This window comes from Aethalodelphis obliquidens, unplaced genomic scaffold (assembly GCF_003676395.1).
Source record: "Aethalodelphis obliquidens isolate GAN/ISIS:26980383/991018 unplaced genomic scaffold, ASM367639v1 scaffold65, whole genome shotgun sequence".
NCBI classification, from domain to species: domain Eukaryota; kingdom Metazoa; phylum Chordata; class Mammalia; order Artiodactyla; family Delphinidae; genus Aethalodelphis; species Aethalodelphis obliquidens.
The window spans coordinates 2,122,616-2,149,247 of record NW_020838009.1 but is presented as its reverse complement, the minus strand read 5'-3'; the positions used below and the strand labels follow the sequence as shown (position 1 = coordinate 2,149,247).

General features: G+C 44.7%; 1 protein-coding gene and 1 non-coding gene across 6 annotated transcripts in view; one reads left to right on the top strand and one right to left on the bottom strand.

The window, feature by feature from the left end:
- DIP2C (DIP2 acetate--CoA ligase C (putative)) overlaps positions 1–26,632 on the bottom strand; it is a 360,655-nt gene that overhangs the window by 185,415 nt on the left and 148,608 nt on the right. For 4 of the 5 annotated variants that reach the window (XM_027089300.1, XM_027089301.1, XM_027089302.1 and 1 more), the window contains exon 2: positions 958–1,029. In XM_027089300.1, coding sequence (XP_026945101.1) covers positions 958–1,029 — 72 coding nt within the window. Of the gene's footprint in view, positions 1–957; positions 1,030–4,675; positions 4,757–26,632 lie in introns of those variants that run through there. The other variant, XM_027089304.1, reaches the window with a different exon arrangement.
- Positions 23,276–23,379, top strand: LOC113610908 (U6 spliceosomal RNA). The gene has a single exon (XR_003429290.1). It is a non-coding gene; the product is annotated as a U6 spliceosomal RNA (small nuclear RNA).

Here is a 26,632-nt window from a genome sequence, read left to right as displayed (position 1 = left end):
GCAGAAACTCAACACACAAGTTAAGTGTCCTGGAATGTGAGCCACAGGTGGGGACACTCCTTCTGCGCCCACAGCACTGGAGGCTGTGTCACAGCCCGGAGAGCCGGTGGGCCTGCGCTGGGCCTGCACATGCAGACTTGAACCTCTTCTAGCAGAAGCGGCTCAGCAGAGCTTCACATTTGTTCCAACACTGAACACTGGAGAGTCTATTTCTGTTGCTGTCCTTCCTCCTGGAGGACTTGTGTTAGCTTTAAGCCATTCCTAATGCCCAGAAAATTCTCAAGGTTGCCCTTGGGCTGAACTGAGCTTACATCAGAACGGAGTGTTACAACTGCAGCCCAGTATCATCTTCCTTTCCCTGAAATGTACAGAACCCAGCTTGAGGACAGAAATTCTACACACTTGCACACGTGCAAACGCTGGAATTAAACAGGATTTGTACTTGGGGAAGAATCCATTACGTTGACAATCACGTTTCAAGAAACAACCAACCTTTACAATTTTATAATACCAGGCAGGATGTTACACCGTTTTTCTAGACTTCTAGATTGGCCCTCCACCCCGCACCAATGACGTCAACGAAAACCTTGGATTAATTTAAACCATTATCAATAAATTTAACTTACTAAGACAAAAGTCATGTTTAAACCATAAATGCTCTCATATTTTTTATGACTGTAGCCATTTTAAAGTAATCAAACATATTACTGCAGCTCTATGAATAAAATACCTATTAAATTTATTAGGCACATTTATAGAAAAGTCGTATGTATCTTCTAAATTCACAAAATATCCTGCAATCACACAAAGGAGTAGGATGTGCCTAGTGCCACCTCAATGGCGTGATCTGCATGCAGACTGGGGACTGAGGGAGGACTTGTGCTCAGCTGTTCTCTCGCGTGTTACAGTTAACTCTTAAAATGGGATGCTTTATGCTACTCATCAAGGTTTACGTACTCGGAGGCTGGGGCAGGTAGGCTCCAATCAATTTCGATCTCTTCTTTTCATATCCTTTTTGTGTGATGTCACCTGTAAGAGAAGGAAAGGGAAGTTCAGAATGCTTTCACAGGTAGAGCTGAACACTCAACTGTGAAGACACAGTCACATCTGTGTGTGTCTTCTATTTCCTTATAATTATAATTTAAGAAGAAAGCACTTCATATCATTCACCTTGACATTTCCTCTGCTCACAAATAAATACTCATTTAAGTTATATAAAATCCTTCACTACGCACACACATGCTTGTCCCTGGCCCCTTCTCACAAGGTTTTGGGTCTGATGGGGTCCAGAATTAGATTCTTGCAATCTTATTCACATCTGTGGGGCAGGAAACTTCCCCGATCTACACGGCTCTCATTAACTCAATCAACAATGGATTCTGCAGGTGTCTACCCCAGTGAGAGCTGGCCAAAACCACCACTGATTAGCATCTTCCTCCATTAATGAGACTTTTTTTCTTATCAGGCGTGTCGGTCCCAAGGACTATACTTACTGCTAGCGTATTTTTGAAAATAAGTGTCTAAGATGAAATGAAACAGTAGATAAAACAAAGCAAGAGAACATAGGACCTATGGAATCCAAAATACATGAGAAAGAAGCTTATCAATAAAACAGGAATTAAATTGCTGATGCCAGAGATTCAAGAGCCATTGCTAGGCTGGCATTTTCCCCAAGTGCCAAGTACCTGGGACAAATAACCTTTATGACGTGCAACAGCCTTTCCCAATTACAAGCTCGAATGTACCCAAAATGCTGATTTGTGCCCTTGAATTTTTCTGAAACTGTTAATTTTTTTCCTAATATTCTGACCAAGCCATCATTCCTAAAAGAGCTAAACACTAAAGTTTCAATAAAAATACAGCAAACAAATGAAAAGTTATAATGAGTCACACACAAGTTGCTAAGTCCGCTTTTCCTGGTGGTGGTGCTCGCTACATTTGATCAAACCAGAGGGCACCCTGACCCAACCAGCTCACAGCTCACTGCAGTCTTGTCCAGCCCACGAAACACATGACTAGTTTATGCACATGGAGCTGTAAACAACATAAATAAATGAAAACACAGCCCGCTATTGACTATTGAGCATTTTTGGTGCTAAAACACACTGACCGCTCTTTGAAGACAATAAAACTACGAGAAAGCTATTTTTTGTGCTAATTGTGCTGCTGCTCAGCATTTTATAAACTCAAAACTAGTTTGCTCCCTGAGGGGTTGCCTAGAGGAAAACAGAAGCACGAGACAGGGAAAGGAGCACGTGTGTGGGGGGTGTGTTGGTGGGAAAAGCACATACTGGCCTGTTGGGAGGCCACCTGAGCACAGGGTAGACACCTACTGTTTACCGGGTGTTTCCCTCCAGTGCTCTCCCTTTCCCAGCCAACCCCACAGCTGCTCTGCACAGTCCTGCCATCAAATCTTAGCCTGATGAACGAGCCCCGTCCAGCTTGTTCTTCACCCAAAGTTCAGCTTAAGTTTTGAGGAGGAGATCAAGATGGCAGAGCAGGAAGATGTGGAGCTCACCTCCCCCCATGAACAAATCTAAACTACATCTACATGTGGAACAATTCTCACTGAAAACTAACTGGAGACTGGCAGAAAGACTCCTGTACAACTGGGGCTATAAGAAAGAGCCACATGGAATAGGGTAGGAAGAGAAGTGATCTGGTCAGGAGCTGTGCCCCACGGAGGGGACTCAGAGGAAGAGGGAGATCACAGGAGCAGAGATCTGCCCTGGGGAGTGAGCGGTTTGGCCACAGATCAGGCTCCCTGGTCCTGGGGTCTGACACAGTGAAGATGAGTGCCCTTGGCTGGTTGGAGGGCCCATGGACTAACGGGAGGGCTGTGGGAAGCCTGGGCTCCACGGTGAGGAGTGTGCACGCCGGCTTGCTCCCATGCAGGGTGGAGCGAGGGCTGCTCCAGCAGCTGCTGGTTTCCCATAGCCTCAGCCGAGCGACCGCTCCAGTCCCGCTTGCTTCATGATGGGGAGAGGGCCCAGCTGTAAGACTCAGAGCAGCTCAGACCCAAAGCAGCGACTGAGTGGGGTGGCGGCAACCACTAGCAGCGCTTACACAGGTGGCGAGTCAGAAGCAGCCCTGACCTCTGCCAGTGGCCAAACCCCCCAACCCCGCTGAGAGCCCACACAGGCACCTCTTGCTTCAGCACTGCTGGGGCGACGCGACTGGTGCGGGGAGCGTGGAAAACATACACTTAAAGGGAATGGAGCCGGTTTGGAACTGACCCTCAGGGCTTCTGCTCCAGCAACTTGGGACCTGGCCCGGCCCCAACAGGATGTTGATGCCATCGAGCAGAGGGGAAGCCCAGCTCACACCTGGCTGCAGCCCTCACCCCTCCATCTTCAGCCCCTCCTCCTAAAAGTTGAGAGCTGCCAGCACACCCTGGGGGTAAGACATGACTTGTGCTCACAACAGATAATGAAGCAAAAATAAACAAGTTACCAGATAAAGAATTCAAAGCATTAGTAATAAGGATGCTAACTAAACTTGGGAAAGGAATAGATGAACATGGTGAGAATTTTAGTAAGAAACTAGAAAATATTTTTTTAAAAAAGAACCAGTCAGAATTGAAGAATACAATAAGTGAAATGAAAAACACACTAGAAGGAAAGAAAAGCAGATTAGGTGATAGTGAAGAACACATAAGTCATCTGGAAGATAGAATAATGGAAATCACACAAGAAGAACAGTAAAAAGAAAAGCAAATTTAAAAATGAGAACAGTTTAAACAATCTCTGGGACAACATCAAGCACACTAACAACCACATTATGAGGTTCCAGAAGGAGAGATAGAGAAGAGGGTAAAAATGTATTTGATGAAGTTATGGCTGAAAACTTTACAAACCTAAAGAAGGAAACAGATATCCAGGTACAGGAAGCACTGAGAGTCCCATCCCAAACAAGATGAACTCAAAGAGACCCACATCAAGGCATATCATAATTAAAATGGCAAAAGTTACAGATAGAGGATTCTAATGGCAGCAAGAGAGAAACAAAGAGTCTCATTCAAGGGAACTCCCATAAGGCTATCAGCTGATTTTTCAGCAGAAATATTGCAGGCTAGAAGGGAGTGGCATGATACATTTAAAGTGCTGAAAGGTAAAAACCTGCAACCTAGGATACTCTACCCAGCAAGGTTACCATTCAGAATTGAAGAAGAGATAAAGAACTTCTCAGACAAGCAAAAACTAGAAGACTTCATCAATACTGAAGCTACCCTAAAAGGAATGTTACAGGATCTTCTCTAAGTGGAAAAGAAAAGGCTACAACAAGAAGAATCTATAGGAAAAGAAAAACCCCACTAGTAAAGGCAGACATACAGTAAAGGCTGAGGATCAACCATTTAAGCTAGTCGAAATATTAAAAGACAAAGTTCAGCTCAAGTTTTAAAAATTTCTCAGATGAACATTTAAGTATTGGGGGGGGGTCCCTCCCTTGAAGCCAACCTCAAAGGACACTCACTATTCACTCTCATTTTAAATGTGGTCTTACTTTGGAAAGCTCCAGCTGTTAAGATCCTGGCCTAAAGGAACACAGGCGCTTTCCGCGTGAAGCCACAGCTCCTCTTTAAAGGGGAGATGTTAATGTCGGCCTCACAGGGGCGTCCACTCAGGTTCCTGACCCCACAGACTCAGAAAGGCTGGGTGGGAGGCGGAGTCAGTACCTCCACGCAGGTGTTCTATTTCAGCTCCACTACTAAATCATGCCACTAAGCAGTCAGCTCGGAGAACCTCCAGATATGACTCAGAAATCCCAGGCTGCTATCATCTTTCGAAACCTAGAAGAGGGAAAGGGAGACACTATTTATTGAATAACTTCCACACCCCACGAATTTTATCTAAATCACAGGTTGGAAAACTACAAATCCAGCCTGTGGGCTGTTTCTGGAAATAAAGTTTTACCAGCACACAGCCATACTCCCTGGCAAGCACCACAACACACAGCGTGCAGCCTGCATAGCCAGAAGTATTAACTACACGGCCCTGTCCTATGCGTCCTAAATAATCTCTTTTAATCCTTATAACAACTGATGTTACAGGTAAGAAATCGAGGTGCAAATAATGGTTATGTTTCTTGCCCAGGCCCCCAGATCTATGAAGAAAACCACCTCTGTCCAAGTCCAGAACTTTTCCCATGAAAGCCACACCTAGAGTCTCCACTCGAGCCTCCACTCTGTGACCACTGGTCAGCATTCTTGCCACCGGATGTCCTGTCCAGCTCTCCGCCTGATCCGGACGCCCTCCTCAGGGACAACCTCTCACCCCACTGCCTGTTTCCATGCCCCCAGCCCCTGCCCTGTCTCAGTGACATCCCAGCCTTGAGCTCTGGCCACACAGATTCCTGCACAAGTCTCATGAGGCCTCAGATGGCTGCTTACAGTTTGTTTTTGTAACACATACGAGTGGCTTATCTTCAAAGCCGGGCTGTGACACCTTCACGGGTCAGTGTCCTACAGAACCGAGTATGACCCCTCTGTTTTACAGACCAGGACTATGTATTGATGGAGTTAATCACAAATGAGCAGCAGACACCAACATACAGAACGACTTCAAATAAGCGACTGGACAGATGCTGCATTCATAATCAGGGAAAGTGCCTGGTGATTATTTAACTGTTTAGTGGCCATGTGGGGAAAGGACAGAGGGAAATCGATGATTATTCCATTATTAAAGTGTGTGAAACACCAGCCTGGCTCATGTGTTACGTAAAGGATCCAGCGTCTGCGGCAGGAGCAGGTTCCTCAGGCGTCCCAAGCATCAGGGCTAAAATGTCCTCGCTGCGTTTCCTTTTCCACGCAGAAAGTCCAGTTATTTTTAACTCTGGAGCTACTTTAGCATCTGGTAGACTGAGGTCCAAAAGACTATCTATGTCAAACTCACTGCAAATTTATATAAGTAGGGCGATCTTGTGTTCTGAAGCAACCAATGAGGATAATATAGTAAGACAGATAAGAGAGGTAGATGAATGGAGATAGAATAAATTGAAAGGATAGACGACTGATAGAAGGAAGGAAGACAGATGAAAGATGGGTAGGAAAGACAGAAGCTGGCTAGCTTTACACACAACTCCATCCACCCAGAGCCCCTCCTTCGTTTCTGCCTGAGGTTGACCTACAATCAGTGCCATGGTATCGCCATGGAAACACACAGTGTTTCTCTTCACTTTACATCCATTCAGGCTAAAGCTGGATGCTTTAGCATCCAACTTTGGCTGCTCCTCCCCTCTGCTCCTCACTTTGGATCTGTAATGAGCACACAGTCTTCAGGATGAAACTCTGTAAACTCAATGCAGAAAGGCTATGAGAGAGAGGAACCCTACTCCACATCACATTTCTAAGCAAGACTTTATTAAAACCTATCAATCTATAAAGACTATTCCATGGTTTACAGCAGGTTAATTAGTATTCTTTCAACCTGTAAGCTAAAAGAACACTATCAAGGAAACACGTAGATCACTTCGCCCATGCTGTGTCTACATTTTGCTCCTTGAAAAGGCGCAAACAGTTGCTGATGTTAAAGGACATGGACCACAGGATCCCTTGCTTGAGAATTTCCCATACAAAATTCCAAAGAGTGTATTTTCCATGCTTTGATACTCAAGACACCCATCTAACTCTTTCATTTTAGGAATAAGAATGTATGACAGAAAAGTAAACACATAAATCGTTTGTAACTTCAGTGAAGAGAAAATAAAAGTGATTTTTTGAGACACTTTCTACTTTATCAAAAACGTTATTTATATTATTATTCTTGGACAAAGAAGCTCCATAAGACCAAGAATTACAACAGTAGAAATTAAAGTTCTCATGTGTTCTGTAACAAAGGAAAGAGAGATTTACAGCCAAGTCATAAATTTGAACTGAAAATGCAAGTCAAGTAAAGCCCCCAATGTACGGTTGAATCTCACTAAGACAGAGACCATTCTCCCCCCCGCCCCGCCCCCACCCTGGGAAGAATTCTTTTTCTTACTTATATTGTAGTCCAGAGTTTCCAGGCAAACCCTGAGTCTTAGAAAAGCGAAGGAAAAAACAGCCTAGGAAATGCAAGAAGGGAGGTGATACTGCAGCTCCTCTCTTTTTCCATCCTGGCCTCATTCTGGCAAACTTGGACCCCACAGGAATTTGCAGAGCCCTGTGGGTGTTGGGTCAGAATAGGACAACCCGTAGAGCCAGGAATACCCCCAAGAGGGGAGTGTGTGCCCCAGAGCCACCTCCACAGCTGGGTAAGCGCCGAGTAAACAGACCAGCCTAACAGGGATGGTTTCCATTCTTGGTGTCAGGAGTTTATTATTTAATGCTGGAACGAATGCTTTATATAACAGAGCAATCATTTCCATGTTTGGAATTTTATGGCTGTCAGGAACCTTCAGAACGCCTCTCTCCTAAGCCGCTGGCTTTATAAGGCTTAGGGAGCACCCTTGACGGCCTTCTCCCTCCCACCCAGCTGCTGGAGGCACATTTGTCATCTCTGTGGGAAGCTTTTCTTTTCTGCAGAGAGACTGTGCTGTCCTGGCAAGAACCCACCTGTCCAGGGGAGTAGAAGCAGGCAGACCGGGAACCTCTCCTCGCCCTGAACACAAACCATACGTCAGCTAACTTCTCTGGTCTCATCTTTCTCAGTGATAAAATATTGGTAATAACACCTATCACCTTCCACCGTAGTTGAAAAGATCAAATACACAGAACGTGAAACGTCTCAGAAAGCATGAAATAGGGAAGAAAACATAGTTTAAAAACCCAGCAAGTACTCATGTGGTACGTACTACACGTGCAAACTTGTGAAGGACACTACCAGGCTCCCAGGCGCGGCACCTGCTCCGAGTTGGGCGGGAAGAATTCCATGCTGGGCGAGCCAGCCAGCAGTACATGCGAAGAGCAGGATGGCTCCAGGGGACGGAGGCCGAAGGCAGCAGATGACAGAGTATCAGAAACCCCGAGGAAACTTGAAATCCCAACCTCTTAGGCATCCACGCGCTTCTCTTTTATCCCCGCCACAGTAACTGGACCTGGGGTGCCATCAGCTCTCCCTGTGTCGACCACACAGCGGCTCGCAGCTCTGGATCTCAGTCCCCAGCGCCCGCCCGCTCCCCACCCACTGACCTACCACTAGGAGGGTGGTGAGACCATGGGGCCTCGTCCTCGGAGCCTGGCGAAGGCTGCTCCGGGACTGCGCGCAAACCCATCAGCAGCACCTTCACGTCCTTCCAGAGCCTGGGCCCACATCTCGAGATGTCACATCACTTCCCAATTACTGTGTTTTCCTTTGTTACTATCTTACGACTGGATTTATCGCTCTTTCATTTTTCTCAGGTTTATGCCATATTTCCAATGTAAAATTTAGAAATTTGAGTTCTATAAGGATATTTTAAGTAAGGTAATCAGGATAAATATAAACCCTCCTCTAGGATTATAAAATCACCAACGCTTATTCAAATGCTCAGGATGATGGAAAAAAACTCTCAACATGATTGGGATTTGTACGTTTATGGGAATAACCATAAAGTTCCTCAAAACATTTAGTTAATGGCATGACCAGAAAGAAAAATATATATTTTAAATATGGACTATGTTGAAATCTTAACTCTAGCCAGTAAGGTCCGGATGTTACCACTTAACTTTGACACTTGTCAGAGTCAGGAAGGGTGAGTGCAGGTCTACAAACACAGGGGCACTCCCAGTTCCAGCATCTTTTCATCCTCTTACAGTCTTCCACAGAACAGAAGTTTTCATCTTGATGAAGTCCAATTTATCCATTTTTCATCTTAGGGACTGTGCTTTTAGTTTCAATCTAAGAACTCTTTGCCTCATCCTCAGATTTGAAGACTTCTCTATTTTGCTAGATGTTTTGTAGTTTTACATTTTACACTGAGATCTATGATCCTTAATTTTTGTATAAGGTGTGGGATTCAGGTCTAGATTTTTCTTTTTGGCCTATGGATGTCCAATTCCTCCAATATGATTTATGGAACAGGTCATCCCTCCGCCATTGAATTCGTTTTGCTCCTTGGTCAAAAATTAATTGGGCACTTTGTGTAGGTCTGAGTTCCCCACCCCACTCCACTGCTCTGTGGGTCTAACCCACACTCTTGACAACTGTGGCTACACAGGAAGCCTTAGCATGGGGAAGAATGATTTCTCCTACTTTATTCTTATCAAAGCTGTTTTGGCTATTCGAGGGCCTTTCCCTTTCCACATAAATTTTAGGAAAAGTTTGTTATGTCTACCACAAAGCTGAGAACTTGACAGGCGTTCTCTTAAATCTACAGATCAATTTAGGAAGAATTGACATCTTTACACATTGCATCATCTGATCCATGAACAAGGTATTTAACTCTGATTTCTTTCACCAGCATTTTGTGATTTTCATCATTCTGATCCTTTGATAACGCACATTTCCATATGGAACCTCTATCCTTAGGTTCCCAAAGAAAACAGTCCAACTCCAGGTCAATTCTAGAGTGTATGTGCCTGGCTCATCCCCTTTTGACCATTTCGGACGACATCCTCTGAGCCATCAGCCAGGAAGAATGAAGAAGGGAGGGCCCAGCCCTGACCACATGTGACCTGACAGTACGAAAAACCACAGCACAAGCAGCCACAACCCTGTGTGTGGAGAAGGCACAGACCTGGATTCGGTAAGTGGGGGACTGGCTCCCAGAGGGTCACTTACCCAGCTGTAAGTCGGCTAGGAGCACAACCTCCCCAGCCCTCAGTTTTCTCATCTGTACAATGAGGAGCCAGACTCGGATCTACAAAGCCTCAAGAGCCCTGCAGTGAAAGCAGGGGTGCAGAGTAGACCCAGAGGGCTCCCCTCTTAGAGGGGAGACTATGGAGAGGCAGAGAGATGTAAGGGAGGACAGGAATGCGCACGCGAGAAGGGACAGAGGGGAGCAGGGGTTTGGTTCTGTGGAGACTGGGCCAAGCGCAACATGACAAGCAGCTGCAGCGTGTGCGAGAGAAAACGTGCAAGAACCCAGAAGTTCAACGTGAAATACAGCAGGGGATTCACCACAGGATCCTAAGACAAGAAAACAGGGCTTATGAGAATCAGATAATTTTAATTAAGCCTAAAAACACAGTTTAGGAGCGAAGCATGGTTTAAAATTTCTCTTTGAATGTGAAGCGGTAGGTTGGTAACTAGGGCATCCAGCCCACGCTGAAGGGTGCTCGTGCTCTCCCGACATTTGGGGAGGGGCTGCTGTTCTCACCCAGCATCCCAGGCAGACCCTCAACCCAGAGCACCAAGTCCTCCACTTACTCAGAAGCCCACTCTCCTCCTTGTGCCCACCCGTGGGGTCTCACTGGCCCCACTGGGAGCCCCGCAGTCCCAGGATGCCACGTCACACCAGGTGAGCGCATCACAGGTAAACAAGGTCTAGGTTCTGTGCACTAGCTTCCTGGCTTCAGGCAACCACGTTCCCCTTTCACACTGTAAACTCCTCATCAGTAAGAACATCCTCCATTCCATCATCACTGGATAGGGCACAAAGCGAATACATCCACCACTTGGAGCCTCAAGCCGTGAGGACCACCCCGCTGGAGATTCCATGTGTAGGGGGCAGAGGAAGGGCCCCTTTCAAAAATCGGACAGCTCTTTTGTTTAGAGGCAGAACCAAGGCAAAAATTGCTTTTTTTGAGCAGGAACAAGGCCCTTTTAACACAAGATTTACAGAGCATTTATGTAAATTACATGTCACAGGAACATGCATGGACCAAACGCAGGAAAACATCAACCCATCGCATCAGCTGGATGAACCCCAACGAGCCCCTTCTCTTGTGAAGAAATATTTAAGTACACACACACTCATATTTTCTCCACAGTTAAATTTAAAAAACCATTTCTGGCACGATGAGCTTAAGTGCTTAAGTGGAAGTAAATGAAAAAAAAAACAGAAAAGCCCAACCCTGTGATTCCTTCCCCATCCCCACAAACTGTTAATAGATTTTGAATATTGGTCTGTGTGGGAAGACTTCTGTTTTTTCAAGTAAAAGAATCACTGAAGAAAAATATAAAAGATGCTAAAGTGTATCTTGCGGATTTAAAAAAAATTACCGGGCAAGGAGAAAGTACACACACTTTATCTCCTCCAGCAGCTTCTGGTTGTTCCACCGTAGCAGCTACTTTTCTTTTTACCAACTTCAGAATGAATCCTCACCGATGGTAAGGAGGAAGGGAAGAACCTTCACCTCAACTTGTAACACCCGTTTGGTGCTGCAATTAGCTGACTACTCTGTCTTCTGCCAAAAGCTTATCCTCTACAAACGTACATGTGATCCAGTAAAGATCAATCCCACGATGCACGTCAGTTACATAGATCTAGACAAACCTGATTTGTGGAAGCCGGATGCTCAACTGTCTAAAGAGCACAATGGTAAGACAGACGCTTCACTGTGACAGTCCCCCAGGACACGGGCCACAGAATACAGGGAACATGGAGGGAGGCAGAAGTGAAATTTCTTGAGGCAACTATCATACATTGGGAGGTGGAATCTCAAAACATAAGTGCCACAAAATTAGTTATTTTGGAATAGGCTGGGATAGGGAAGATATCTGTGAAGAGTTTTAAAAACACTTCAGTTTTTGCAACATTCCGCTATGCAGTTGACCTATTTCCTAGCAATCTTCTCTGTGGCAACAACAATCTTGTCCCCATTACTCTTCTGGCCTGTGATCACTTCTTGCTTCACTAAGGGCAAAGAAAGGAATAAGACATCTACAAAGTGTTGGGTCCAAGAAAGCATTCTTGGTCTGAACATAAGATAACCAACTGAAGGAAAGTGCTTGGAGCATTTCCCCTGAACCTTGCTGGCTGTGCGCAGGCGACTCTGGGGGAACATGATGTCTCTTGACAGCCAGCCACCTGGGCTACACAAGCCTCGTGTGTTTCTCTCTCCCAGTCCACCAGGACTCAGGATGGGGCCAGGCTCAGCATCTGCCGCAGATGAGCAGTCCAGACACTGTCATCCTTGCTTCTGCTGGTCCCCAGGCAGCTTTTTAGTGGGCTTGTTAGGAATGCACTTTCTGTCCATCAGTGACTGTTTGACTTACATTTTATTTACCTGAAATTCAATTTCTACCCATTTCTTCTCAGCTAAATAAAATTCTTCAAGGAGGAAATCTGCTCACCTTCCCCTGTATCTTCCCTTGACTATTTAATCTTCCATCAGCATACACAGCACCTCAGTGCCAACTCACACTCTACCCCAGGGACAGCCGAGGCCCAAAAAAACTTCCACTGTGCCACTGAGTTAAGGAACCTATGAGAATATGTTGAATCCTACTGGCTAATAATTAATAAAAAATTTCAAAACTCTGTAAATGCTTACGTATAAGTTTCTCTGTACTGTATGATTTATTTGCAAACTGACATTTCTTACCAACGTTACTCTAGTTTACAAAGAACTGTTGACCGTATGAAGAATGACTTCCTGTTTTTGTGGAAGGAACCAATTCTGAAAAACTTAGTCTAGATAATTTTCTCCCCTAAGCAGGCAGACCCTCCTCAACATTCTTGATTACTTTGAATGGACTGAGAATAGCTTGTTCAGTGGAAACGACACCACCTGATCCCCTCGATGGCAAGACTGGTAGATGTGCACCTGCAGACTGGTTGCCAGCACTGGCCCCAGGAACCAAGGCAGTCACATCTATCATCTGTGTCCCTCTTTGAACTGTTGGGCTTTTCCAAAGGACACCTGGGACTTCTAGTCGTCATTCATCAAACTGTTCATGTTACCCTACAGAATCGACACACTAATCCCTGGAACTTCATAATGACCCAAGTGCTAGCTTAGGGACCCAAGACCACCATGGTTGGAGCGGGGTGGATGGACCCCAACTCTAAGCTGGTCAGCTCCTGCTCAGAAAGGTTCCTGGGCCACCTCAGAGGGTAAGTTTAGACACAGAAAATAAAACTGGCGACCCCCTCAGCAAGCCCAGACCACCTATAAATGTTTACAGGGATTTGGGCCAGGTCAGGTCCTCTGCGCAAATCCATACACTAGGAGCACCTTGGTAGACGTACTCACTTCCCTCAAAAACCACACCTGCCCCAGGTCAGCCAGCGGTCAGGGTCAGAGGTAGGCTCACACGCTGCTCCCTGCAGCTGTCCTGCCTTTCCCACCAGCAGGGCCCCGAGCAACTTCAGGAAGCCCAAGATGCTGGCCAGGAGACCGCCTGTCACAGGCACGGTGATGTAAGCCTCGTTTTCCTCTCTGAAATGAGGGGCCACCACAGCCCTCTGTTTCTTCTCTCAGATGGGAAAGAACACAGTATCAAAGGGGCACTCTGACCTTCTGGAAATCCAAGATCTGAAGAGCACACTGCTACTGTCCAAGACTGAATCACCTCTGAAATGGTACAAAATGCAGCTTTCACTTGGCTCTTATTAAATAAGCTTCATACTCATTCCTACTCAAAATTCCCAAACACCATGGAAGTGACCCTGACTTTTATTTTCCCATTCATTCATCCAAGAGATCCTACTATGTGCCAGAAACAGACACAATCCCTATCACTAAACAACTGCTGAATGAAAGATTAAATAACAGTTACATTCTCACTTTTAAATCATGTTTAACGATATACATAAAGTGGTGCCTAAATTAATGAGTCCAGTGACTTTCTTAAACAAATTGCCCCATCTGGGCAAGTAATGGTAATAAAATGGAGACAAAGATTTTATTAGAAAAATAAAAATGACTGAATATTATCTCCCTCTTATAGTTTTGCAAGATGCAGAATATTCTAGGATTTTTATATCATTTTATCTTCAAATTATACATATATAAATATATATAACATATATAAATATTATATAATTATATGTATAAATATATATATTTAAATATTTATACATATAAACTTAAAAATCCTGCTTTCTAAAATAATGGCTCTGTCCTGAAAAGGCCTGCAGTTAAAGGATTTGGGGGGGTGGGGGGAGGAGGGCAAAAAACATACTAGAAGACGTGTAGTAGGCTAGTTATTTTGAGTAAGTTTGTATAATGGTTACTTCTTTTTGTGAGACCAATGAGCTACAGGAATTCTCCCAGCAAACACTGAGGCTTCCTGTGAACAAAATCACTTTCAAGGTCAAAATTACCCTGAACTACTGGGAATAAAACATCTGGACAATCTTGGCATATAATGTGTGTGATAAAGTTTTGATGAGTCCACTACCTAATATTAAATAAGAATAACCATGACAGTACAAACTCCTAACTTATGGAAACATTATGCTTTCTAAACATTTTGCCCAACTTTGATCACGTGGCAATTATTAATAATACATCTATTCAAAAGGTAAATAATGAAGCATAATGTATACAATCCTCTACCCACTGATGTGTCATTAGAAGTGGAAGGCGCTGTAAACAAAGATCTCTGCTTTAGTTTCGGAACCCACAATCTCTGCTGGATTTTCGAGTACGTGTGTATTTACAGGTAATCTTTACAAAGTATGCATATTCCAAAATACGCTCCATACAATCACAGGATAAGAAAAAAAACCCCTTCCATTTGAAATAAGAAAAAATAATGAGTAATCAAAGCTTAAATCAATATGCAAAGACAATGTGAAAATGTGCTCATGTTGCAAACTAACTTGGATAGCAAAGCAATTCAGACAAGCCAAGGACCAGGGTAGAAAAGCACAGGTGAAAATGAAATGACACTTAACTCAGTGTGCAAGCCCAGTGGTTAAGGATGTACAACACTGTTCACTCATCTGCAGTAACTCTTCCATGCCTACACTGTTTGGAGTCCTTGGCACTTAAACTCAAATTTCCACCCACTTTGAGACTGTTGTCTGTCCTGCCTACCTGGTAAGGAGCAGGGACATTCCTGACCATTATTCCTGGGCTTCCCATAGGCCCTGCAGTCAGGGTACAGTCAGCCACTTAACACATCCACTGAAGTGTTGGACACATCAGGGTAACCCAGTGACTGCTTTTTTACCCCAGTGCTTTCTCACCAACTGCCCTTAATGGGTCCTTTTACATTTTCTGTTCGTAAATGTTTACCTTCCTAAGGCGTGTGGTATTGAAAATTTTTACATGCAGCCCACAAATATATGTGGTTTTGGTTTGTTTGTTTTTGTTTTTGTCCTAGAGGCATATTATTAAGGTAAACCAAATTCACAAAGATTATAAGGGTTTCCTGAAAACTGACTTCTAATTTTGAGGGAAAAAATGGCTCTCTACTATTAATACTGATATAGAAGAGTGTTGATGTCTTCTTTGTTTATGGAAAGGGAGAAAAACACTGAATATTTATACATACATGAGCATACATATATGCAGTTGTATCCAAACAACTTAAGATATGTGTTCTTACAAATGTAGGTCAAAACTAGTAAACAAAGTGTATGTCGAAAGCACGTGACTTTTAAGAGTCCTACACTTTCTAAATACATGTATCCAATATTGGGTATTTTCCTTCAGGGGCACTATACTTAATTTAACATTCCTTTTTTTTTTTTTTTTTGCGGTACGTGGGCCTCTTACTGTTGTGGCCTCTCCCAGTGTGGAGCACAGGCTCCGGACGTGCAGGCTCAGCGGCCATGGCTCATGGGCTCAGCCGCTCCGCAGCATGTGGGATCTTCCCGGACCGGGGCACGAACCTGTGTCCCCTGCATCAGCAGGCGGACTCTCAACCACTGCGCCACCAGGGAAGCCCTAACATTCCATTTTTAGTCACTGGTTTTAGAATCTGTGATTAGTTTCAGGCAAAAGAAATATATTTAACTTATACTACTGAATTAATGACTTCTAGAAAAAAAGCCACCGAATTAATAATGCCTTCTAGGAGAAAATGGTTAAACTTTGCAAGCTAAATTTGCTGGACCTCACATAAACTAAAAGGTTTGTTTTTTAAAGTTATTCCTGTTGTATGTTTGTGTATGTTTCCCTTGAGAATGGAAATTGCCACTTAATTTTACTCAAAAGCAACAGACACCTGTGCAGGGTTTGAACCAAAGGTTACTCTTCAGTGTGGCCCGTAATCCTCACCCTTCACTGTGCCTGACACACCTTCCAAGTGGAAGTCATTAACTATAACTTAATGACTCAAGGTCAAAATTACCTTGAGTAATTTTGCTCATGCCCAAGAGGGAATGAGCAGAAAGATGACACCATCCCCAGTGTTCAGCATTCATGCAAGTATTTACACTAGTAAAATATTCACCACAGGAAAACAAACAAAACCCACCCACGTTCACTCATGGTGGCTGGCAGATTCGTTTTCATGACAGTTTTAAGTATTTCATTAAGTAAAAGGATCTAACTGGAACCTTCAAGAAAAACAAACTTTTATGCAAAGAGACAGGCATTTGCAAACACTAATGGTGAAGACAGGACTTCACACCCCGGCTACCCATTGTGGAGGCTACAGGATGCAGACGATCCCTGCTCATACAGTTGAGTGTCTGAAAAGCTTCCAAACTCAACGATGTAAAGACTCTGATGCCAGCTGAACTTAAACCATGAATTTCCAATCAGAAAACAGGAAAATGAACCAGCTCCCAGTGACACTTCCTCTTGTCTGCATATGGGCAGGAACAGCATGAATGTCAGCCACCTCAGAGTGAGAAAAGGTCCCGCTTATCTCACTGGCTCTGAGGGATGTATTCGATCCCACCACGGACACCTGCTCACACTGACGAACTACACCATTTCCTTACGCTTTATTCTACTCAGACATTCTGACCAGGAGGGAGTGTCCCCTTCACCACTGCTGCGCACGAAATCTGAGTTTCCACTGATGTGCTTGGAGTGTTTAAGCAGCAGACCTGCAGCTCAGTTCAGGAAGCCGAGCTGGTCAAGTGTTTCCCACTTGCTGGCACCCAACGGTCATGAGAGCATCAGCCCTGTTCTCAGCATCTTTTCATCTCTGTCCACTGAATCTTCACAGCCTGCCTCCGGGGCAGCTGTTGCCAAGAGAGTTCTCAAGCTGGGAGGGCTGAGCTCAGACCACCCAGAGCAGCTATCCTGGTCCTTCCAGACCATGGCTTCTTCCAGGGATAGGCCCCAGGGATTAGCCCAGAGGTGTCTGCTTCCCCCTCATTCTTAAGGGTCCCAGACTCCAACCCTCATGGGCACTGCTGCTGCTTTCTCGCCAGCATTTTCTTTCCTTGTCTCCATTGCTCCCAGCCACGCACATTCCAGGCCCTGGTGGCCCAGTGGCTCCCACTCCAGCAGCCTGTGTGTGGTTAGGACTCCCACATATCAAATGCCAACGCTCACGTATATCATCATCTATTCCCCTGGATCTGATAATCAGGAGTCTGAGTATTGGAATTAGGAGACTATGTTTGCTTAGTATTGTGGAAGTGAAAGATAAGATTCTACGTGCCTACAACGACCTCATTTCTGTACCTAAGCAAACACAGTGGTGGCAAAAGACAATGTCTTCTTTCTATACAAAATGAATGCAATTTAATTTCTTCATGTCCGCATTTTCAACATTTCTCACCTGGCAAGCATGCAAATACTAATTTCCAAAGAAATAAGCTGTTCTATAATTTTAACATTTAGCATTATCACTATTAAGCAAGAATTATCCCAAAAGAGACAAGATAATCTTGTTCTCACATTCACAGATTGATAGTTACATAGCTCAATAACAGTTTAATGGAAAGGAAACATTTCATTTTAGGTTTCTGATCTAAAAAAAAATGAACAGAATTCTGGCAAAGAGATAAACATTAATTACGTAACTATGCAAAATGCCTCAGGAAAAGTTAACAAATAATGTAAAACAATTAGTTATTTAAAATGTTACAGATGTAGCTGAGTTTTAATAGTAATTTGTCCATAGTTAAAAGTGTCACAAAAACCTTTTAAAATTTTGATACTGAAAGAATAACTCTTCCAGCTTGCATTTTGCATCCATTCATGGTTAACACTTCGAGTAATTTTTAGCTGATATTTTTAACATATGCATAGTTATTACTCAGTTGAAGTATATCCCTTTCTACTCCAAGACTGATTTTCATACTTATGCTGATTTTTAGTAAGTGAAGGCAGCTTTAAAAGATGTCAAGATATCTAAAAATAAGAATTTAGCCCTCAAAAAAAGCTGTAAGCACCCCTGCAGGGATCGCACAGCAATAGTGTCTCATCTGATTTCAGTATATACATAAAGGTTCACTCCCTTCTTTACACACGATGGTAAACATTCACCATCAACACAAGACGCTCCTGGATCTGCTAATGGTGGACTAAGACAAAACTAATGGCCCCACAGTAGGGTTCAGCTGTAAAAGCTACGACATTAAGAACGTGTTTATGCTCAAAACTAGTTCCTTTGATTCGGGTTGGGGGGATACATTGTAGGGAATCCCTCACCCAGTGGAATAGCTTGTACTCATAAGGTCCACAGGAAACTGGGTGTTTATCCTAAATGCTGGTGGAGCTTCCCACCCACCCCACGCCCTACTCCCCACTGTTACGGAACAACAGTGTGAGAAGGTACGTGAGGGTGACGGTGAGGGGGGCGTTCCCCAGCCCCACTGGTGATGTCAGGATTCGACCACAAACATAGGAGGGGTTAGAGAAAGTCTTCCAAGTTTAATAACCTTCCTACAGACCCTCTTTCTTTGGAAATCAGTGAATACACATTATTTTGCCCATTTTAGTGACAACCACACAAGGAGGAATTTCTGAACATCGGACCATTCCCTGTGTGTGAAAGTGCCAGCTGAATCACTCAGTGGCTGTCCCTTGTCCCTACTGAGAATCGGCGCACATTACTAGCCATGCTTCGGCTCAAAGTCCTCCCTCTTCAAGGAGCACAGAGTATCAGGTGGCGAGCAGGCTGTCACCCTCACCCCACATCTGTAGATTGGGAAAAGCCAACCCAAGAAATAGGACGCGAATTCTTGGTCACTCTGCTTGTCACATCCTGCCAGATACATCAGCACACCCTGGCTTTCCAGTTAAACAGCAACACAAGCTTATCAATGTACCTGTTCTTTAAAAATCAGAGGCGAATTCAGATTTGAAGTTAATATGAATGATACTATACTAACTCAGTATCTCAAGATAAGAGAAACAGAAGCAGCAGAAGCGAGAGACACACCAGAGAAGGGCAGTTCCTCCAAGAGGCGGCAACTATGGCTTTAGGGGTTTTCTTGGCAACTTATACAAAAAAAGGTACCCTGGGCCACTGACTACTTGCTGTCGATGGGAAGGACATCCACTGGTGCATGGAAACAACCTTTCCTGGAATGACCCCCAGCAGCGAGCACCATGGGTCCCTGAGTAAGCAGGGGTACGTGTCATCACCCTATGCATAATACAGAACCACACTTAACCCCCACATTTCAGAAGTCTGAGGATGACATGGAGTCAGCCTAGACTCACACAAGACCCCCTGAGGGTACTGCAGGGTGATGTGTCATCAAGCCTTTCCTGACAAGCTTGCTTTGCAGGTGATCTGCACTGAGCCCAGAATCCTTCATCCGTCCCGCTCTGCCTGGTGCCCACGCAGGGACACAAGGCTCAACAGGGACCCAACTCCCAGGTCCAAGGCCATCACCAACCTGAAAGAGCTGTCTAGACTCTTTCCAGAGATGGCTGTTGGATGTAACAACTCACTCGCGCCAGAGCTTTTTCCTTACCTTGTGGGTTTTAAGAAAGGAATGCAGAAATTCAGGTCTGGTGGGACGAACACCTGTGGATGCCTGACTCCATGGAAACATTCTAATGCTGGACTCCGCTGCCCCACCCAGTCCACGCGGCCTCCACGCTGCAGCTTGGCACTAAAGCCTCTTCCCACCCCCATCCCTACGGCTCTTTATTCCACGCACAAGTCCCTACCTTGCCAAGCCCATTCTCTTTCCCTGAAACACCTCCCCATCCCTCTCTGAGTACTTACTGTGTTCATCAAATCTAATCCAAGGCAAGTTACATTACCTACCACCAAGGTAAAAATACGCTAACTAAACTAGGCTGCTCCCTTGATTGTAAAGTGCATCCCCATTTCAGAGACGGTAAATGAAAAACAAACAAAAAGAAGAGGGGTTGAGAGGAGTCACAGGATCTGTGGATTTTTTCTCCCCTGAAGCTTCCTCCCACCACACGAACCTGCCCACACTTGTCACACCTGGTCTGAGAGCTCCCTGAGGACAGGGCACTGGCACCTGTTCTCACCACAGCGCCCAAGGACTTGCACAATACAAGTTTCTTGCTGGTGATGATGACAAAAGGAATTCCTCATTATCCTCAGATCATGAGAGGAAAAAAACAAGCAGACAAACTGTGAACGACTTCTAATGAATTTTTGAAAGATTAGACTGGACGCCGTTCATCATTTTCCATCAGAGTTGGAACAAAATCAATACTCCAAGCAAACGTGTCAGTAGCAGAGAGATGGCCCCTTTCTTTTACAAACACGCCTATGTTACACTGAATTTACCTCAAGGCACCCCTATTTGGGCTGCTATAAAATGTCACTTGTTGATATCAGCAGCAAGCCAGAGGGTCAGGCAACACTTAGGTGCCATCTAAGAGTCAGAGGAAACGTGGGAGCCGCTTCAGTGCAATTCTACTGGAAAGAAATATATTATGTCAGTGAAATCCTACACCTATTCTTCCACTTCCACGTGAAGTTCACACTTCAAACAACACAGAGAGACTGCCAGAGCTTCACTGAGCATGGCTGGCCAGGTGGGTGGGGTTTGAGGGAATTTTACCGATAAAGGAAACATTAATATCCACCTTCCCCTCTAACTTAGGAGAAGCACCGACTCCAGAATCAGGCTCCCCCTCAGAACCATGTGTGGTCTTACAATGGGCTGCAGCACTGGGACAGGCTCGGGGCCCTAACTGAGCAGGAAACGATGGTTCTCCCATCAGCTCCAGCTCCGAGTACCCAAGAACGCTGCCCAGCTGAGTCGTGGAGAAGTGACTAAGGAACTAACACTGTTCTATCCAGGCAGCACTTCCCCTTCGACACTAAAGCCAGTGCAGACTCGTAGCAGCACGGCCCTCTGCTCCTAGATGAGCGTGCGGGTCTGCAGCACTGATTTCACGGCACTTCCTCTGTCCACAAGAGGCTCTGTCCCCTCGAGAACTGAGTTTGGTGGAAAACTAAACCTAAACGTCCAATAAGTTGGGACTGTAGCAATGGGGCAACTGTCACTGACTCATGGGACAGGGGAGGCAGGAGAGGCCCCCAGAGCTGGTGTGACGAAAGTTCCTGCACGGTGCAATAACAGGTCTCTTCCCCTCGGACAACAATCCCAGCAGCCCATTCCTCATCTCCTCTGACTCTCTAAATAAACAGTTTTACTGTTAAGGAGGAAGTGAGAAGGATTGTTTTACATTAACCCACTCCAACCATGTCTAAAGACCACTTCACTATTTAACCCACTTCAACAGTATGGGAATTCCTACGTCAGATCTGCAAGCCTGGGTTCTGCATATGGAACTAGCATGAACTTTTCAAGCTGCCCATCCAGTACCCACTTCCATCTGTTTGCTGACAACAGGCCGATTTTTCTTTGATATCCATCCTCCCCCTGCAGCCCCTGCCATGGTGGTTGGCTCAGGTAGCCCAGGCCTGAGCTAACCAGCGCCTGACGTTCTCCTGGCCATAAGGTCTGGGCCGGTCCTCAGGCTGGCACTCAGCCTCTCCACCGCTGCCCCTGGGTTCTGAGGGGACCCACAGAGGATGATGTTCCAGGACTGCTATTATGCGGTGGCCACAGGGAGCACACTGTGGATAAGGCCGTGCGTGGGAGGCCAACTGGAGCAAGAGCCCAGGCTGGATCGAAGCCAGTAAACAGGCAAAGCATAAGCCTGTCCCACTTCTGAACTTTCCAGGCTCACAAACCCACTCACTCAGTCACCGATTCGTCCAGCGGGGCCTCCATTCCCACCACAGGTCCCAGAGGAGGTGCCATTTGGGCAAGACGGTGGCACAGCTTCTCTCAGGGCCCAATCCGTCACCTTCATCATCAAAACTGGGCTGAAATCTAACCCTCCCACCAACATGACTCTGAGCTGAGTACAGGGAGGACAGACACGGTCTCTTGCTGTCTGTAATACTCCTTCCCCGCGTGCTTCCAGTTACAAACGCACCATGTGGTTAGAAGTCACGCTCCTGCTTCTGACGCTGCAGAGGGAAGGGGTCGATGCTGACACCAGGGAAACCGACATACAGATGTGCAAATGCTGAGGGTGACAAGGTACTTTAAACAGCTGCTTCTTCCACAAAAACCTTGATCTAGTCTTGGCGATAACAGAGAAAACATGAAGCTTAACTCAGAGAAAAACGATGCTTTTCCCCACAATACAAGCTCATGAATAACCAAGGACATGCTCACTGCTTCCTGGTACAGTTCACTTTACTTACACCCTGAAAAATATCTGAATTAATGAATAGTACTAAAACAAAAAAGTCATGCAACAAAATTTAGAAGGCTGTGTCAAATTTCAGTAGATCCAAAGATTTTGAACCAAGATTGCTAATTAATAAGCTAAGATAGTGGACAGTTTTTATATAGATCAGGGAGCATCACTAACTGGGGTGATGCTGGAAATTCCACTGTGAAATTTAAAACATGGACATACTGAAAAAATGATCAGAAGTAAAAGTGAAACATCCAATGTAATTTTTAAGTAATGGTAATACAGAGCTTAAACCAGCCACACTGTGCATTATATACTTTAAAGACGTGTATGTATATGCAGAGACTTATTAGAGATTAATTTAGGATGGGGAAGAAAAAAGAAAGTCAGAAATGAATTTAAATGACTTCGGCATTACACAAAAAATGTATTTCCATATCCACAGCGGCTTTCTGAGTAAGAACGCTTACATAAAGATGCATATCCCAACTATAAACAATTTGGTTATCTATGGGAAGAGACAGTGTCTCTCTCCGGGAAATACATGAATTCTTTCAACCTGACTGGACTCTGAGGCCCATGGGTCTTCCTGACGTCCATCACATCATTTTCTCTGCTCTCCACCACTTGGCCCTGCACATTTCCTGGCGCCCTCCCTCTATGCTCAAAGCCTGGGGCTATCAACACCCCAAAACTCTGTTATCTTTCTGTTCTGCTGCCATCAACTATTAGCCACAGAACTTTCACTTCTGCGCAAATAAGTAGAAAACTGGAAAATTACAAAACCTTTTAGCTTTTTAATATTTTGCCTTTTCAGATAATACAGATGATCTGAAAACATAACAGATCTTAAGCACTGACTGTACTTCCAAGGTTTGTTAATATACTGCCTACATCTGTGTATTAAAGTGAGTGCTCACTTCGGCAGCGTATATACTAAAATTGGAACGATACAGAGAAGATTAGCATGGCCTCTCAAGGATGACACTCAAATTCGTGAAGCGTTCCATATTTTTAAAGACAAACACCATATAATGTCACTTACATGTGGAATCTAAATATGGCACAAATGAACCTATGTACAAAATAGAAACAGACTCACAGACATAGAGAACAGACTTGTGGTTGCTAAGGGTGAGGGGGAGAGGGATGGACTGGGAGTTTGAGGTTGGTAGATGCAAACTATTACATCTAGAATGAATAAACAACAAGGTCCTACTGTATAGCACAGGAAACTATCTTCAGCATCCTGTGATAAGCCACAATGGAAAAGAATATAAAAAAAGAATGTGGGGCTTCCCTGGTGGCGCAGTGGGTGGGAGTCTGCCTGCCGGTGCGGGGGACGCGGGTTCGTGCCCCGGTCCGGGAGGATCCCACGTGCCGCGGAGTGGCTGGGCCCGTGAGCCATGGCCGCTGAGCCTGCGCGTCCGGAGCCTGTGCTCCACAACGTGAGAGGCCACAACAGTGAGAGGCCCGCGTACCGCAAAAAAAAAACAAAAAAACAAAAAAACACCCTGTGGCGGGCCCCTCACTGTGAGGATGCCCGAACTCTTGAGTGTGTAACTTTCACTTCTGCACTGAATAAACTGCTTCTTTAAAAAAAAAAAAAAAAAAAGAATGTGTATAACTGAGTCACTTTGCTGTACAGCAGAGATTGGCACAGCATTGTAAATCAACTATACATCGATAAAATAAATAAATAAAACTAAAAACAAAGTGTGTTGTCTGATATATGTCATTTAATCAATAAATATCCATAGGGCATAAACTGTTGGCTACATTTAGTTGTGATAACGTTTTAAGTGAAAAGCTTTAAATTCAGTGAATTTAGATATCCCTCAAAATTTAATCCTTCTGACACCTGTTAATTGAGAATGCTACACCTGAATATTACAAAATCAAGAAAAGTGTTTAAATCGTGGAGCTCTAAATATATCCACACATGCACTGTGATATACTAATACATAAACGTTCGAACTTTAGCATTTTCACCAATTTTTGAGCCCAAATTCCTTGATTTTCACAACTACAGGTGAATAAACATCTACGTAAGTGTAAAGTTCAAGCACTGGCTCTTTAAAGCCACTGAGTCTGACTCCAGGCAGCGCAAAATGAGGTTTACTTACCTACAGACAAACCTAATTAGTGTACCAGTGGTGACACTGCACTCATGAGTCCCACAATCTCACATTTAAGCAAAGACGCTGAACATGAGGATTCTTTATCGTGATTCTGCTTTCGGGGGAAGACTACATAACAGCCTTTGGTTTCTGACTCTCTATGTCAAAGACAGCTCTATGAAGCAGCTGTGCTGCTTCTGGTGCCAAAGAATGGATCAGCTCATTAAACTAAAGAAAAACAGGTTAAAAACATAACCCTGCAAACCCTGAGCAAAACCATCCCAGGTCTAATTCCATCTGTGCCACTCTGACTGCATTCCTGGTCACAATGCTGGAGTCACTACCCGTAAGATGAGAAGTCAGAGCAAGGTGATCTCTGCATCCTGCCAGTTCTGGAGTTAATCACTGATTCTGTGATTAACTTCTCAGTGAATTAGCTAATGTCACAGTTACGTTTTGAGTAATTTGGCTATATGTACATTAACAGGGAAATCCTGGACACACACCACCACAGGCCACTTCCCTCACACAGCCTTTACTATTATCTTTTTTCTTTTAAATTAGTTTTATTTTTAGAGAGTTTTAGGTTCACAGGAAAATTGAGAGGAAGGGACAGAGATTCCCCATGTATCCCCTGCCCCCATACATGCACAGCCTGCCCCACCATCAACATCCTCCACTATCAAGATCCCCCACCAGATGGGACATTTGTTAGAACTGGTGAACTTACAGGGACACAACATCATCACCCAGAGTCCACAGTTGACATTAGGGTTCACTCTTGGTCTTGGACATTCTGTGCATCTAGGGTTCCTCCATGTCTCTTCATGGCTTGATAGCTCTTTTTTTGGCTGAATAATATTCTACTGTCTGGATGGACCACAGTTTATTCACCTACTGAAGGACAAAACTTCCGAGTTTTGAAAGTTATGAATAAAGCTGCTGTGAGCATCCGTGTGCAAGGTTCTTTTGTGGACTTAAGTTTTCAACTCCTTTGGGTAAATACCAAGGAACGTGATTGCTGGATTACATGGTAAGAGTACGTTTAGTTTTGTAAGAAACCACCAAACTGTCTTCCAAACTGGCTGTACCATGTTGCATTCCTACCAGCGGTGACTGAGAGTTCTGGTTGCTCCACACCCTTACCAGCATTTGGTGTTGTCAGTGTTCCAGATTTTGGCCATGCTAATAGGTGTGTAGTGATATCTCATGGATTTAATTTGCATTTTCCTGTTGACACACGATGTGGAGCATCTTTTCATAAGCATATTTGCCATCTGTATCTTCTTTGGTGAGGTGTCTTTTCAGATCTCCTGTCCATTTTTTATTTGGATTGTTTGTTTTCTTATTGAGTTTAAAGAGTTCATTGTGTATTGTGGGTAACAGTCCTTTATCAGACGTCTTTTGCAAATATTCTCTCCCATCTGTAGTTTGCCGTCTCCTTCCCTTGATGCTATGTATTTAATTACACAGAATATGGACTTCCCAGTTCATCTCAGTTTTCACCACTTCCTACTGTTGTTGACCTCACTCCCTCCCCAGGCCTCTTCTGACCTTGCTTCTTTAGTTTTCTTGATTTTCAACATGCAACAACGTTCTACTGAAGGGAACAAAAGGCAGAAGGGCTTGCAGCCTCAGGGCAGGAGGCACACATCACAATGGGAAACCCCTCAAATCACACGCCAAGCAAAGTACCTCCCAAAGCCTGAGCAAGGAGCAGGAGCCCATGTCCCAGGCTGGGAGCTCCCTGCTGTATCAGCCAAGCAAGTAACCTGAAACTCAAAACCCCACCAAATGGGGCAAAACCTTTCACTGCCAAAGGCTTTTAATGAATAAACTAAAGGTCGGGCTTCCCTGGTTGCGCAGTGGTTAAGAATCCACCTGCCAATGCAGGGGACGTGGGTTCGAGCCCTGGTCCGGGAAGATCCCACACGCCGCGGAGCAACTAAGCCCATGAGCCTCAACTACTGAGCCTGCGCTCCAGATCCCGCGAGCCACAACTCCTGAAGCCCATGTGCCTAGAGCCCGTGCTCTGCAACAAGAGAAGCCACCACAGTGAGAAGCCCACGCACCGCAACGAAGAGTAGCCCCCGTTCACCACAACTAGAGAAAGCCCGCGCCCAGCAACAAAGACCCAATGCAGCCATAA